Genomic DNA, 16,708 nt, shown 5'->3' with positions numbered 1-16,708 from the left:
TTAAAGAGTGGAGCAACCACCAAAGAAACCACACTTTTACATTTTCTATATTAATAATATCTGAGGTTTATCTTTCTAGGACTAAAATTAATTATATAAGTTAGCCTATGTAGGCCTATAGCAGAAATAGAATCTTTTTTTATGAGGAGTATTAAGTAGGCTATGTTAAGTAAGTAGAGTTTTTTAACAGACTGTCAGATCCTTTACTTGAGTAGTAAGAATACCATACTGTACTACATAAGCCTACAAGTAACAAGTCTTGCATTGAAAATGTAACTTAAAAGAGTACTCCACATATATATTAATATTGCACTCTTAGGCTATAACATTGTCAGACTTAGTCCATGAGCCAGGGGGTTGGTCGTGCCACTTTGGAGGGACCATGTCTCATAGTGATTTTTTTAAAGGTCTATATCCCTAGTGTTGGAAAACGCATGATAGCATTGCAGCAATGGTAGCTTTCTATGTGCTATCACTCCTTTTTTCATCCCTCCATCATTAAAATGTTTCCATCTTTCTATAATCTATCATGACAATGTGACTGAAGGATAGATTATAGTCTAAGTTTTGCAACGATATATGACTTCATGATATTGTGTGTTGGTTTCCCTCTTTTATACTGGATCTATGTGTAAAATGGCAAAAAAAGATGGAAAAATTGTAATGATGGAGGGATGAAAAAAGGAGTGATAGCACATAGAAAGCTACCATTGCTGCAATGCTATCATGCGTTTTCCAACACTAGAGATATAGACCTTTAAAAAAATCACTATGAGACATGGTCCCTTTAATCTGAAAAGTAAATAAAAAAAGTAATAATTAAAAAATAAAAAACATTATATATATATATATATATATATATATATATATATATAAATATATACATATATATTTATATGTATATATTTGATATATATACATTTGATTTCTTTTTATTATTTAGTTTTATTATTAAGTACGAGTACATGTACATTTACACTAATTATGTCCATAACTCGTAAATTCGTGAGCCTGGTTTTATAGCTCAGGGCTGATGCCCTTTTCTATCAATAGGAGATCGTTGGAGGGAGAGAGAGGAGATGGAGGAGCGGCCCTGTTGGTGCTGAGGCATCATGGCCCAGCCAGATGAGGAGTTTTTTTTCTTGTTTTTTTCTTTTTTCTTCCTTTCTTCCTTTTCCTCATAAAAAAATAAAATAAAATGAAGTATGGATAAAACAAAATGTAGAGAAAAATAAATTAAAGAAAGAAAAATAAATATAGAAATAAAGAAAAGTAAACAAAGAAATAAACAAACAAAGAAAGAAAACTTTAAAAAACTTTAAAAAAAAAAAAGCCAACATAACTGGGCAAGATCAATATCATGTGACTATGTGTGTGCGCTTGAGAGGGGATGGCTGGCTGTCAGTCAGGGTGCAAATCAAATTAAGGCAAGATTAAAAAGAATAAGATAAAATAAAGTAAAATAAATATAAATAGGTAGATAGATCAAGGTATAAGAATGATGGCTAAAATGATGATGTTTAATATGATGATGGATAAAAAGATGATGTTTTAAAAGAGAATGATAGATGAGAAAGGATGATGTGGTTGTGTGTGTTGTGTGGACTGTAACTGGAGTTAAATGTGATCATGGGTTAATATTGGTGGTGGTGGTGGGGGGGTTTGATAGTTATGGTGGTTTGTTTTGGAGTATTATGGAGAGGGGTGTTCTGGTGGCCCATTGTCCTTCGTGGATTAACTGTGTCATGGCAGGGTTATGGATGGCTCTCTGTATGTATCTGTGGATGAGGATGGTGTTTCTCTCTTGGATGGGTTTGAGTCCGGACATACTGTGGATGCAGTGGGTGCTGATGTATTGAGGGAGTTGGTATGCCAGTTTTATTGCCTTGTTCTGGATGATTTGTAGTCTGTTGAATTGGTGTTGTGAGGCTGTGGTCCAGGCTGATGCTGCATATTCAAAGATTGATCTGAGGAATGTTTGGTAAACCTTGAGGATGATTTCTGGTGATGCTCCGTGTTTGTGTCCGGTGAGTGCTTTGAGGTGGTTCAGTCGTTGGTTGCCTTGTTTTTCCAGGTTATTGATGTGGGTGGTCCATGTCATGTTCCTTTGAAAAGTGACTCCTAAAAACTTTGCCTCTTTGGTCAGGGTGAGGGGGGTGTTGTGGAGGGTGAGGTGGATCGTTGGTTTGAGTTTGGTGTTTCTGGTGAACAGGATGAGCTGAGTTTTGGTGGGGTTGAGTTTGATTCTCCATTTGTTGGACCAGGTTTCTATTGTTGTGATGCATATTTGGAGTTTTTTGGCAGCCAGTGGAATTGATTTGGAGTGAGTCCAGAAACAGAGGTCGTCGGCAAATTGTGAAATGTGTCCTATGGTGGGTGGGGGGCTAGTAGACGTCGGAGATGTAGATGAGAAAGAGGAGGGGACTGAGGACTGCACCTTGTGGGACACCGGCTTTGGGAGTGAAATGGTTGGAGAGGGAAGTGGAGACCTTGACCTTTATTTGTCGGTTGTGGAGGAAGCTTGAAATTATGTTGTATATTGGAAATGATATTTGGAGTTTTGGGTCTTGTAGTCTGTAGAGTAATCCGTTGTGCCACATTTTGTCAAATGCTTTTTCAATGTCAATGAATATTGCCAGGGTGAATTATTTTTTGGTGAAACTGCGGGTGATTGATTCTGATAGTCTGAGGATGTTGTCGGTTGTTGATCTGTTTTCGCGGACTCTTGGGCATTCACCAAGCTGGTGAATGCCCAAGAGTCCCACACTAATTATGTTCCAGCCAATCAACTGCAAGGGATGCTCAGACCTGCTGACGTCACTGACTGATGGACACGCCCACCAGGCTTTTTTCTATTAATAAATTTCCGCAAAGTTTCCAATCTGCTGCTGCTGCTTCCTCTCATTGAACCGGGACTTCTTTAAGTGTTAGGACGTAGAAAACTTTATAACAATGAGTGATATCAAACCAAACGACTCAGCTCCAGCTGAAGAGGAGAAAGACTCGGCTGCAGCCAAAGCTTCCCTTGACAACATCAAAACAAACAAACCCAGACCTGTGAGTATTCTGCTGAAAAGTTTTATGAGCTTGTGCACATACTTATTTGCATACTTCTTGCATGTTTTTTTTCATCCACTTCCAGCCCAAACCCCAGTTTGCGGTCACCGTGGCCGTGTCGTCTCGGACCCTCTTCGACCTGGTGGCAGAGAGGAAGATCTATGAGGAGGAGGGAGTAGAGAAGTACGTGACTTATCATGTGGAGCACGAAAACGAGCCTCTGATGCCCGGAGCTTCATTCCCCTTCGTCAAGGTAGGAAGGCCTGTTTGAACCATGCATTGAACCATTTGCTTGCCTGTCTCTGTCTGCAGGGCGTGGTGCCTGAAGAGCCTGTTGCTGCACCTGCTATATGCCAGTAAATGACACTGTGAAAGTGAAAATGTCTATGAAAAACACAATTTCTCTCCTAATTTTCATATTTCTTAAATGTCTGTTTATTAATTATTTAAATAGAATAGATATCATCCACCTCTGATATGATGGAGGTTACTCATTGGCTTTTTAAAGGTCCCATATCGTGCTCATTTTCAGGTTCATACTTGTATTTTGTGTTTCTACTACAACATGTTTATACGCTGCAATGTTTAAAAAAAACAACTTTATTTTCCTCATACTGTCTGCTTGAATATACCTGTATTCACCCTCTGTCTGAAACGCTCCGTTTTAGCGCATTTCAACGGAATTGCAATGGAATTGCGTTGCTAGGCAACAGTTTGGGTCCATGTTTACTTCCTGTCAGCTGATGTTATTCACATACACTGCAACAGGAAATAAACTGGAACACATTTAGAATGTTTACGTTGAAAATTGTGTCAAGGGTCTAAATATTGTATATTTGTGACATCACAAATGGACAGAAATCTTAACGGCTTGTTTCAAACGCATAATGTCTGAATACGGGCTGTGTGTATTTCTACGTTTATTGAGCGTTTTGATAGTTTAACAGTATTTATATAGCACTTAAACCTGCTTTATGATGTAAAAGACCTAATAATCTCACTTTTTACAATATGGGACCTTTAAGTAAGGGATAATGTACAGAGAGCCGGTCGTTGTTGTGAAATAAACCCTGACATGAAGCGGTTTACTTCACAACAATGTCCGCTAGCTGTACATTATCCCGCTTATTACACAGCTACTTACTTAAAGGGACTATTTGTAACTTTCAGAAATGCTTCTTAACAGCGACACCTGTGGCCGTGAAATCAACGAAAGTCAGTGTCGGGCTCGCGCTTGCTCGCTCTCAATATACCTGAACGAGCATCACTCAAAACAGTGAGGCGACACAAGTCAGCTAAAAGCACAATATCACTCTATATTTCAGCTGCTTGGCAGTAATGTTAGCTGACCAGACGAAGGTCTCTCCATGAACATGATTTAGATCTGATCCTAGTGTTGGCTTTTCCTGCCTAAGTGCAGGCTGAGGCAGCGGGGCTCTGCAGCGTGTCTCCCTGCTCTCTCCGCCCGCAGCCGGAGAGAGCAGAGGAGACACCGGCACCCGGTCGGTAACGAGAAGACAACGTAAATCTCTGTAGAGCTCCGTCACTTCACAAGACACGGAAAACCTCTGTTGGTCTGAAGGAGCTGCAGCATTTATTTCTGCACAAACGTCCCCTGTACATTCACTAGATATTCTCAGAGCTAAACTAACTCTTCTGCAGTGAGGAGTGAGCGCGCGTTCACGTCTAGAGGTGGAGCGAGCTGAGCTGTCTGAGTGAAGGCGAGGAGGCAGAGGGGGAGGGTACAGCGGCTACACGCGAACATGCGAGCGCGCATGTGTGAAGACCCGCTACATTTATGCGCGTACAAAGTTACAAATAGTCCCTTTAAGAAATCGATAATTTGACACAAAAATGGTCCGCCAGAGTCATCATCATCAGAACTTCGCCCATAGCAATGGTCTATTATACATAGCAACAGATTACAGATTATTGATTTCTTTAGTAAGTAGCCGTGTAATAAACGGGATAATGTACAGCTAGTGGGTCATTGTTGTGAAATAAACCCCTTCAGGTTGGGGTTTATTTAACAACAAGATGGATGAGATAAGACTGCGAATTACATCGCGCTGCCTGGAGTACTGTGTGATGTTAATAACAGAGACTTGGCTGGACTCGAACACCCCGGACGCTGCTATCGAGCTAGCAGGCCGCGTTGTTTACAGAGCGGACCGTACCATTCACTCCGGTAAAAGCAGGGGTGGAGGACTTTGTATTTACGTCAACAGCAGCTGGTGTACTGACGCCAGGGTTATTGAAACACACTGTTCCCCGGAGATAGAATACCTGATGCTGGGCTGTAGACCTTTTTACTTGCCCAGGGAGTTTACATCTGTCATGATAACAGCTGTCTATATACCAAATGCTAACGCTAAGCTAGCCTTGGAGCAGCTACAGAGTGCCATTAACAACTACATGTCAGCACAACCAGGCAGCCTTGTTATTGCAGCAGGAGACTTCAACCATGCCAACTTAAAATCTGTGATGCCGAAGTTCTTCAAAAATGTAAACTTCCCTACAAGAGAGAAAAACACACTGGACCAGGTCTACACCAGCATTCCAGATGCCTACAGAGCCACTCCACTCCCACATCTTGGACTGTCAGACCACCTGTCCCTGTCTCTGACTCCAGCATACAGACCCCTGATCTGTAGACAGAAACCATCCATTAAAACAGTTCAGGTGTAGACTGAGGAAGCCACCTCAGCTCTACAGGACTGTTTTGATACCACAGACTGGGATATATTTGCTGAGGAGACAGATCTGGAGGGACACACAACGGCTGTCCTCTCCTACATAAACTTTTGTGCTGAAGGTGTGGCTGGGACAAAAACCATCAAAGTCTTTCCGAATCAAAAACGTGGCTCAACGGCGAGGTGCGGACCCTGCTTAGAGCACGGCCTTTAAATCTGGGACCTCGCAGGAATACAAAGAGGCGCAAAAGAGACTGAGGAGGGGGATCAGGGAGGCCAAACGCAGATATAAGTAGCGCATAGAGGAGCACTTTAAGAACAACGACTCCAAGTGCATGTGGCAGGGGATAAAAACCATCACTGGCTACAAAAACAACTGCACAGCCTTAAGTCCCACAGACAACACGCTTCCTGATACCCTGAATCACTTCTTCGCTCGGTTCGACCGGGAGAACAAGGAAACCAACATCCAGCCTGCACTACCTGAGAGGGACCAACCGATAAAGCTCCGACACCACCAGGTCAGATCCGTCCTGCGCCGAGTCAACATCAGGAAAGCGACAGGACCGGATGGGGTCTCCGGACGAATCATTAAATCCTGTGCAGACCAGCTAACAGGGGTATTTACCACCATCTTCAACCTCTCGCTTGAACAGTCTGTTGTTCCCACATGCCTTAAGGAAACCACCATCGTCCCTGTACCCAAGAAAACCAAAGTAAACTGCCTGAATGACTACCGGCCAGTTGCTCTAACCCCCATTATCACAAAATGTTTCGAGAGACTAGTTCTCTCCTACATTAAAACTGTCATCCCTGCCGATCTTGACCAACACCAGTTTGCTTATCGGACAAACAGATCAACAGATGACGCAATCACAACAGCTCTTCACGCAGCCCTTACACACCTGGATCACAACATCACATATGTAAGGACGCTGTTTGTTGATTTCAGCTCTGCTTTCAACACAATAATTCCACACAAACTGGTTCAAAAATTGAGCATCTTGGGTTTAGGCAGTTCACTGAGCACATGGGTGCTGGACTTCCTCAGGAACAGACCCCAGTGTGTCAGGATGGGGGACCACACCTCAGCCACTCTGAACCTGAGCACTGGAACACCACAGGGGTGCGTCCTCAGTCCTTTTCTTTATTCCCTCTTCACATATGACTGCACAAATATTCACCCCACTAACACCATAGTCAAATTTGCAGACGACACTGCTGTAGTAGGACTGGTAACCAACAACAACGAGACAGCCTACAGGGAGGAGATCCAACATCTGACACAATGGTGTTCCCATAACAACCTGGATTTAAACACAACAAAAACAAAAGAAATGATAATAGACTTCAGGAGAGCCAGGCGGGTGGAGCACTCTGCCCTCTGCGTACGTGGAGAGGAGGTAGAGAGGGTGGACTGTTTCACTGTCTCTAAACATTAATGACTGGCTCCCTTTACATTATCCCTAACTTATTACACAGCTTTGTTGAATACTCAATTCTGATTGGTCAATCACGGTGTTCTACGGTCTGTTATTTCTTTATTTTAAGCTTTAAGCTGTGGTGTAATGTTGTAATGTTTGTGTTGTAACCTCACTCTTGACGCAACATCCTTTTCTTTTGATGTAATAAAAGCGATCCGTCCTCTCACACAGGCGTTGATGACTGTCAACTCTCGACTGAGGGAGCTCTACCCGGACAGCAAGGAGCTGTTTGACATCGTCTTAATGACTAACAACCATGCCCAAGTGGGAGTGCGCCTCATAAACAGCATTAATCACTACGGTACGCTGCGTCTTAAACCAGACATTGTTGATTGGTTAGCACGGAGGCGACAGCGGCAGCGGCTCGCCCGCTGCAGCAACAAGCATAATCAGTCTAGTAATTACACACTAGAAGTGAAGAGGAGCTGTTATAGTGTAATTAAAATGGGACTTCTTTCTTTGCACACCTCCAACTTGCTTTTCTACTTTCAGAGTTGACCATAGAGAGATTCTGTATGACCGGAGCGGAAAGTCCCATAGGCTACCTGAAGGCCTACATGACCAACCTGTACCTCTCCAAGGACTCAGAGAAAGTCACAGAGGCCATAAAGGAAGGTGAGTGATGCTGCTGCTGGATTATATAACCCTCATTTCTATCACACACACACACACACACACACACACACACACACACACACACACACACACACACACACACACACACACACACACACACACACACACACACACACACACCTTGTTTTCATACACAATTTACTTTCAGCAGCCTCGAGACGTATTTGTACTTCGCTCATATTTACACACTTGCATGTTGACTCATTCACGCTGTTGAGGGAAGCCTCAACCCCTCGCTGTGCAGCAAGACAGAGCTGGTTGGAGACAGCCTGTGATTTATGGCTCCCTGTCGTCCAAATGCACACAAAACAAACAAAATATGAAACACTGGCTTTCAGATGTAGAGCTGGAATTAAGAAAAGTTTGATAATCGATTAAAGTCGCTTATCAAGATCTTTTGCCATATATGGGCGCCCGCTCTACCAACTGAGCTAACCAGGCGCCCATATGATGTATTCTACGTAAGGGATAATGTACAGCGAGCCGGTCATTGTTGTGAAATAAACCCCGACAGGACGATACGGCGATGGACCCCGATGCGAAGGGGTTTATTTCACAACAAAGACCCGCTATCTGTACATTATCCCGCTTATTACACTGCTACTTACTTAAGAAATCAATAATTTGATACAAAAACGGTCCTCCAGAGTCTGACATCAGAACGACCATAGCAACGGTCTGTTATACATAGCAAATGTCTGTTATAAAGAAATAACAGACCGTAGCACGCCGTCATTGACCATTCAGAATCGAGTATTCAATAAAGCCGTGTAATAATTTCACATAATACATCTTTAAAATTAAATTTCGCATTTGTCCTTGCTTATTAGCAACTTGTGCTGTCATGATATCAGATTTTCACTACACGATTATTGTGGCAATAACTATATTATTGCGATATGTATTGAAAATTAAAAAATAATAATAATGTTTATTTTGTTTATTGTGTGTTTTGTCTCTTATTAATTATTTTCTTAATAATTAATTACACTCATAATACGAATGGACGTGGAGAGAGAGTAACTATAACTGTATATATAAAATGATGCTGGAGGTGCCGGATTATTTACACAATCTTATTGAATCTTATTCACTGTGCAGTAAACAGATAGTGGATGGAACTCTTATGGTACGTGTCCACAGCCTCCGTCCTTTCCACGCTTCCCATTCATTGTCTATGTCAGCAGCCATGCAATGCATTCTGGTAGCGTGGCGACATGATTCGAGAAACGGGGCGTCACATTGGCCGCTACTCATTTGCATAAAGTTGAAGTCCTGGCTACTTTATGCAAAACAAAAGCTGGGAGCAGCAGCTTACGAGGGAAAGCTTTCGTCTTATCAGATGCCGAATGCCTAGTGTCTAGTGGCAGCCGATCAAGCGTCCAATGCTGGGAAGCGAGGCGATCCCTCGCGATAAAAAACGCCCCTGTGGACACGTACATCACCCTTTATCCTCCAAAAATGTCCTTGGCAAGTGCTCCACAGACAGATTCAGGAAATCCTTTGTCCCCCGAGCCATCAAACTGTACAACACCTCTCTAGGGAGGTGCCGGATTATTTACACAATATATTATCATATGTGCATTACTAACATGATATCAATATATTTTCTTTAAATATCACGGTTATCATCAACACCGGTACATCGTGACACCCCTATGAGCAACCGCATAGATAAATAATACATCAGTATTGTGCAGACTCAAACTTTCTCTCTTGATTCTCAAACAAAGCGGTGTTTGTCTTTTGGGTGGGAAACAAGACATATTTCAGAACTTTCCTTTAATGTCTGGTAGCTGAGAGACCTGAACTGTGTAGATATATAACATTTGAATCTCTTCATTGAAAGACAGAGTAATCAAACCTAACATGGAAGTTAAAACAGTGTAAATAAAACAGGAAGTTGAAAATGCCTGCAGCTGTGAGGTATCAAATTTTCTCCATGAAACATAGCGATGGAAGCATATTTAACCCTTTCCCTCCCCTCCTTCAGGCATCGCGGCAGCCACAGTGTTTTGCTCAGAGAAGGAGACCGACTTGAGCGACACTGAGCTGAGAGTGGCGTTTGATGGCGACGGCGTCCTCTTCTCAGACGAGTCGGAGATCATCTTTAAGAAACACGGCCTGGACACCTTCTTGGAGCACGAGAAGAAGTGTGAGAACAAACCTCTCGCTCAGGTAACTGATGGTTGTTTCTGTGTACTTAAACATCTCTGTGTGCAGACTGTTTATACAGAATATACCATATACAAAAATAGCCTTATATTGATCTTCATGTTTATAAGGAAGTTGTTATCCAATGCTGGTCCTTCCTCTCTAATCGCAGCTATGATCAAGCAATCAGGTCCTAACCTTAATTACCATGGTTACCAAACAGTTAAGATAGGATATACAAGTTAAGTTTCTGTAATGCGGCCCCTGCTCTGCTGGCATCGGGCATCATTTTTGTCCTTGTGCGCCCTTGTGTGTTTGTGTGTGTGCATTTAGTTCCTCCTTTCTCTACTTATCTGTCCCTATGTTCCTTATTTCAAACCATTTTAAATGAACTTGACTCTTTGGCTCTTTCAGGGTCCCTTAAAGTGTTTCCTGGAGGCTCTGGGGAAGCTCCAGAGAAAATTCTACACCAAGAACCAGCGCAATAACTGTCCCATCCGAACCTTCCTGGTGACGGCCCGCGACGCACCCACCTCCGGGGCTCGCGTCCTGAAGACTCTCCGCAGCTGGGGCCTGGAGATCGACGAGGCGTTCTTCCTGGCCGGCTATCCCAAAGGGCCGCTGCTGCAGAAAATAAAGCCGCACATCTACTTCGACGACCAGATGTTCCACATCGAGGGGGCCAAAGAAATGGGAACCGTATCTGCTCACGTCCCTTACGGGATCGGACAGAAGCACCACAAGGGGAAACTCATCGAGCAGCCCGAGAAAAAGTAACAACCTTAAACTGGTTAAAATGTGAAACATCCACTATGTTGTCCCCTGCATAGGAAGAGATTTCTCATGAATGCAATATTTTATTTTGGAGCAAAATGATCGGTTAAAAGAATAACAGTAAATTTAGAGGATTTAAGTAAATAATTGGTAATGCCGTCTACAAAGTTTCCTACATTTTGGGGTTATATAAAATATTTCTACGGTTTCCATTAGGATGGGGTATTATTGATGAGTGGGGGAAACAAGAGTTACACTAGGTGCCACACACCGTTTCACTTAATAATGTTCTGGAAGAGAAACACCTGGTTCATTAACCTATCGGGGCCTTTTAACCGTACTATCTATGCACCTGTTTACCTTTTGAGAGGGCTTTTTTTTCTCATTTGCATTTGGGTTTATGTCATTTTCTTTACACTTTTATACATCACCTGTTTATTTTATTTATCTTAGATAGGGAACAGGAATCGCGGAGCATTCTGGAGAGCTTTGCCATTTTTGGAGGGAAGCGTACAGAGCTGCGGTAGCTGTTCGATTTGTCCCGTTTACAAACGGGTGTGTATATGACATTAAGATCTACAAGCCAAATGCCAACTACACAACCATCCGGACAAAGATAAGTTAATGTTATGCTAACTGAATACTAACAAAACGTCGGCTAATACTGCATATTTAATCTACCGGTATCTTGCAAAATGCAACCCGTAACGTTAGCCAGCCTTTGTGTCTGACTGTGTGCTGTATATACTACAATTCGGCTTTTGAATCTTATTCACTGTGCAGTGTTTTGTGTTATCTTTTGACACTGTGCAGTAAACAGCCAGCGGATGGAGCTCTTATGGTACGTGTCCACAGCCTCCGTCCTTTCCACGCTTCCCATTCATTGTCTATGTCAGCAGCCGTGCAATGCATTCTGGTAGCATGGTGCGCGCGATTCGAGAGACGGGGCGTCTCGTTGGCCGCTCCTCATTTGCATAAAATTGAGGTCTAGGCTACTTTATGCAAAACACGTGCGACCTCTGGAAATTTTAAACTAAGCTTTGTCGCTCCAAAATAAAGACAGATTTACCAACTGCATGGCTTATTTTGAAATGTTTTCAGAAACACATTTCGGTGAACTATTTTCATGATATAAGAGAAGAAAGTTTCCTAAAGGAGCCGCCATGTTGGTTCCGGTTTGAAAGCTGGGAGCAGCAGCCCGCGAGGGAAAGCCTTCGTCCAATCAGGTGCCGAGTATCTAGTGGCAGCCCATCAAGCGTCCAATGCTGGGAAGCGAGGCGTTCCCTCGCGATAAAAAACGCCCCTGTGGACACGTACATCACCCTTTATCCTCCAAAAATGTCCGACTTGCTGTCGGTGGCGTCACATTCCCATTCCCTATCGTTCCTTGGCAAGTGCTCCACAGACAGATTCAGGAAATCCTTTGTCCCCCGAGCCATCAAACTGTACAACACCTCTCTAGGGAGGTGCCGGATTATTTACACAATATATTATCATATGTGCATTACTAACATGATATCAATATATTTTCTTTAAATATCACGGTTATCATCAACACCGGTACATCGTGACACCCCTAAGAGCAACCGCATAGATAAATAATACATCAGTATTGTGCAGACTCAAACTTTCTCTCTTGATTCTCAAACAAAGCGGTGTTTGTCTTTTGGGTGGGAAACAAGACATATTTCAGAACTTTCCTTTAATGTCTGGTAGCTGAGAGACCTGAACTGTGTAGATATATAACATTTGAATCTCTTCATTGAAAGACAGAGTAATCAAACCTAACATGGAAGTTAAAACAGTGTAAATAAAACAGGAAGTTGAAAATGCCTGCAGCTGTGAGGTATCAAATTTTCTCCATGAAACATAGCGATGGAAGCATATTTAACCCTTTCCCTCCCCTCCTTCAGGCATCGCGGCAGCCACAGTGTTTTGCTCAGAGAAGGAGACCGACTTGAGCGACACTGAGCTGAGAGTGGCGTTTGATGGCGACGGCGTCCTCTTCTCAGACGAGTCGGAGATCATCTTTAAGAAACACGGCCTGGACACCTTCTTGGAGCACGAGAAGAAGTGTGAGAACGAAGCTCTCCCTCCGGTAACTGATGGTTGTTTCTGTGTACTTAAACATCTCTGTGTGCAGACTGTTTATACAGAATATACCATATACAAAAATAGCCTTATATTGATCTTCATGTTTATAAGGAAGTTGTTATCCAATGCTGGTCCTTCCTCTCTAATCGCAGCTATGATCAAGCAATCAGGTCCTAACCTTAATTACCATGGTTACCAAACAGTTAAGATAGGATATACAAGTTAAGTTTCTGTAATGCGGCCCCTGCTCTGCTGGCATCGGGCATCATTTTTGTCCTTGTGCGCCCTTGTGTGTTTGTGTGTGTGCATTTAGTTCCTCCTTTCTCTACTTATCTGTCCCTATGTTCCTTATTTCAAACCATTTTAAATGAACTTGACTCTTTGGCTCTTTCAGGGTCCCTTAAAGTGTTTCCTGGAGGCTCTGGGGAAGCTCCAGAGAAAATTCTACACCAAGAACCAGCGCAATAACTGTCCCATCCGAACCTTCCTGGTGACGGCCCGCGACGCACCCACCTCCGGGGCTCGCGTCCTGAAGACTCTCCGCAGCTGGGGCCTGGAGATCGACGAGGCGTTCTTCCTGGCCGGCTATCCCAAAGGGCCGCTGCTGCAGAAAATAAAGCCGCACATCTACTTCAACGACCAGATGTTCCACATCGAGGGGGCCAAAGAAATGGGAACCGTATCTGCTCACGTCCCCTACGGGATCGGACAGAAGCACCACAAGGGGAAACTCATCGAGCAGCCCGAGAAAAAGTAACAACCTTAAACTGGTTAAAATGTGAAACATCCACTATGTTGTCCCCTGCATAGGAAGAGATTTCTCATGAATGCAATATTTTATTTTGGAGCAAAATGATCGGTTAAAAGAATAACAGTAAATTTAGAGGATTTAAGTAAATAATTGGTAATGCCGTCTACAAAACGTCCTACTTTTTGGGGTTATATAAAATATTTCTACGGTTTCCATTAGGATGGGGTATTATTGATGAGTGGGGGAAACAAGAGTTACACTAGGTGCCACACACCGTTTCACTTAATAATGTTCTGGAAGAGAAACACCTGGTTCATTAACCTATCGGGGCCTTTTAACCGTACTATCTATGCACCTGTTTACCTTTTGAGAGGGCTTTTTTTTCTCATTTGCATTTGGGTTTATGTCATTTTCTTTACACTTTTATACATCACCTGTTTATTTTATTTATCTTAGATAGGGAACAGGAATCGCGGAGCATTCTGGAGAGCTTTGCCATTTTTGGAGGGAAGCGTACAGAGCTGCGGTAGCTGTTCGATTTGTCCCGTTTACAAACGGGTGTGTATATGACATTAAGATCTACAAGCCAAATGCCAACTACACAACCATCCGGACAAAGATAAGTTAATGTTATGCTAACTGAATACTAACAAAACGTCGGCTAATACTGCATATTTAATCTACCGGTATCTTGCAAAATGCAACCCGTAATGTTAGCCAGCCTTTGTGTCTGACTGTGTGCTGTATATACTACAATTCGGCTTTTGAATCTTATTCACTGTGCAGTGTTTTGTGTTATCTTTTGACACTGTGCAGTAAACAGCCAGCGGATGGAGCTCTTATGGTACGTGTCCACAGCCTCCGTCCTTTCCACGCTTCCCATTCATTGTCTATGTCAGCAGCCGTGCAATGCATTCTGGTAGCATGGTGCGCGCGATTCGAGAGACGGGGCGTCTCGTTGGCCGCTCCTCATTTGCATAAAGTTGAGGTCTAGGCTACTTTATGCAAAACACGTGCGACCTTTGGAAATTTTAAACTAAGCTTTGTCGCTCCAAAATAAAGACAGATTTACCAACTGCATGGCTTATTTTGAAATGTTTTCAGAAACACATTTCGGTGAACTATTTTCATGATATAAGAGAAGAAAGTTTCCTAAAGGAGCCGCCATGTTGGTTCCGGTTTGAAAGCTGGGAGCAGCAGCCCGCGAGGGAAAGCCTTCGTCCAATCAGGTGCCGAGTATCTAGTGGCAGCCCATCAAGCGTCCAATGCTGGGAAGCGAGGCGTTCCCTCGCGATAAAAAACGCCCCTGTGGACACGTACATCACCCTTTATCCTCCAAAAATGTCCGACTTGCTGTCGGTGACTTCACATTCCCATTCCCTATCAGTCCTTGGCATGTTGACCAGAGTGGGAGAATGTATCTGCTGTAGTAGCTGTTTTTTTTGCATTGGCTCTTTTAGAGACTTGAAATACACCATCCAGGTAAAAATGGGCAATTCCAACTCAATATTCCCAATTTTTTTGCTATCTGGTATAAATTTAACACATTTAATAGGACATATTAAAATCAGCTATCAGTTTTAAAGGGACATTTATAAGGATATGCCATATCATGTGATGTTTTGCATTGATTGTACTCATGTTCACAATAACATGTTTGCACCATTTTTCACTTTTCTATACTCTGATTTATATCTAATATCTTTAAGTGTTGAGTGCAAAGGAATAAAGGAGCGTGGAGGAACCACAGTGGCTGTCAGTGGTGGAAAGTAATTGAGTAAATTTACTCACAGTTTTGAGGTGCTTCTACTTTGCTTGAGTATTTCCATTTTACGCTACTTAATACTTCTAATATGCTATATTTCAGAGGGAAATATGGTACTGTTTAAGCGCTACATTAAACCTGCAGTGGGTAGAGATGGAGCAAATATGATTTAAAAAAGTTATTTTTATAAAACGGTCATTATATCCTGACATTAGTGCACGATACAGATAAACTAAGAAAAATCACGTGCCTCTGTGTCCTGGCATCTGCAAGATTTCACAGACCGGAGGAAAACAACCAATCAGAGCCGAGCTGGAGCCTTGTTGTCTATATATAATAATATATATCAGTCAGAGGAGACACTTTACTTTTCATATGTTATGCATTTGGCTGATAATGCTTCTCTACTTTTTAATTTTGAATGCGGGTCTTTTACTTTTATAATGTTGTATTGATACTTTTACTTAAGTAAAGGATCTGGGTACCACTGTTCTTTATACATCTCTGCAGTAGATGGTGCTGTTTAGCTGTAATTGTCCCCCTGCTCCATCGCCCTACAGCATCGTGTTTGGCAAGGGGTCACTTCCCTTTCAAAGTAAACCAGCTGAGGTCAAAGTTCAGCAGCTTGTCTTGGGGCAGATCTGTCCTGTCATTGCTCTTCAGTGTCTGTCCAACCTCAGCTGATGGAGATCAACTCTCATCTTACATGTACATGATGAAAGAAGCCACAAGAGGGAGCTCCTGTTTAACTATATTGGGGTTTTACAGAGTGGAGCAACCACCAAAGAAACCACACTTTTACATTTTCTGAAGTATATAGTCTCCAGAAGAAGGACAAGGGGAGAAAACATCACCAGAAAAGATCATTTTAGACTTAAAAGTGAAATGAAAATAAAGTGTAAAACAATCCTCAAGAAAATTAAAATCCACAAAAGACAAAAAAAACATCTTACATAGTGTACAATGCTTTGAGGTATATTTCTTCCTTATTTTAATAACTGAGCTCCCACTCGGCCCACTTTATCCAGGTACCAAAATATCACTGCAAAGCACAGCAAGAATAAAATGCAAATCACTCTGCTTTCACTGAACTAACATTAGGCCTAATTGGAAGTTAATGAGCTATGTGGTCCCAGATATATTAATAATATCTGAGGTTTATCCTTCTTGTACAAGAATTAATTATATAAGGTAGCCTATATAGGCCTATAGCAGAAATAGAATCTTTTTTTTATGAAGGAGTATTAAGTAGGCTATGTTAAGTAAGGAGGGTTTTTTAACAGACACTATCAGATCCTTT

The 16,708-nt window shown here is 42.4% G+C and overlaps 2 protein-coding genes across 2 annotated transcripts; both read left to right on the top strand.

Annotated features, from left to right (window-relative positions):
* The first annotated feature begins 2,885 nt into the window (after positions 1-2,885).
* Positions 2,886-11,589, top strand: LOC141755748 (cytosolic 5'-nucleotidase 1A-like). The gene is made up of 6 exons (XM_074614908.1): positions 2,886-3,057; positions 3,143-3,310; positions 7,406-7,535; positions 7,727-7,849; positions 9,864-10,048; positions 10,439-11,589. Exons 1-6 carry the CDS (start codon positions 2,953-2,955, stop codon positions 10,799-10,801), a joined length of 1,074 nt encoding a protein of 357 aa, XP_074471009.1. The 5' UTR covers positions 2,886-2,952; the 3' UTR covers positions 10,802-11,589.
* Positions 11,590-12,136: 547 nt separating this feature from the next.
* On the top strand, positions 12,137-15,392 carry LOC141756611 (cytosolic 5'-nucleotidase 1A-like). Its single transcript, XM_074616472.1, has 3 exons — positions 12,137-12,188; positions 12,712-12,896; positions 13,287-15,392. Exons 1-3 carry the CDS (start codon positions 12,137-12,139, stop codon positions 13,647-13,649), a joined length of 600 nt encoding a protein of 199 aa, XP_074472573.1. The 3' UTR covers positions 13,650-15,392.
* The last annotated feature ends 1,316 nt before the right edge of the window (positions 15,393-16,708 follow it).

The sequence above is a fragment of the Sebastes fasciatus genome, chromosome 18, assembly GCF_043250625.1.
Source record: "Sebastes fasciatus isolate fSebFas1 chromosome 18, fSebFas1.pri, whole genome shotgun sequence".
NCBI lineage: Eukaryota > Metazoa > Chordata > Actinopteri > Perciformes > Sebastidae > Sebastes > Sebastes fasciatus.
The sequence above is the reverse complement of the archived record's forward strand: the minus strand, read 5'-3'. Positions and strand labels throughout refer to the sequence as shown.

Coding starts and splice junctions, on each gene's coding strand:
- LOC141755748 (XM_074614908.1), top strand. CDS start 2,953: ATGAGTGATATCAAACCAAACGACTCAGCTCCAGCTGAAGAGGAGAAA. Junction 7,536..7,726: donor AAACAGCATTAATCACTACG/GTACGCTGCGTC, acceptor TTCTACTTTCAG/AGTTGACCATAGAGAGATTC. Junction 7,850..9,863: donor CACAGAGGCCATAAAGGAAG/GTGAGTGATGCT, acceptor CCCCTCCTTCAG/GCATCGCGGCAGCCACAGTG.
- LOC141756611 (XM_074616472.1), top strand. CDS start 12,137: ATGTCCGACTTGCTGTCGGTGGCGTCACATTCCCATTCCCTATCGTTC. Junction 12,189..12,711: donor CCATTCCCTATCGTTCCTTG/GCAAGTGCTCCA, acceptor CCCCTCCTTCAG/GCATCGCGGCAGCCACAGTG. Junction 12,897..13,286: donor AGAACGAAGCTCTCCCTCCG/GTAACTGATGGT, acceptor TGGCTCTTTCAG/GGTCCCTTAAAGTGTTTCCT.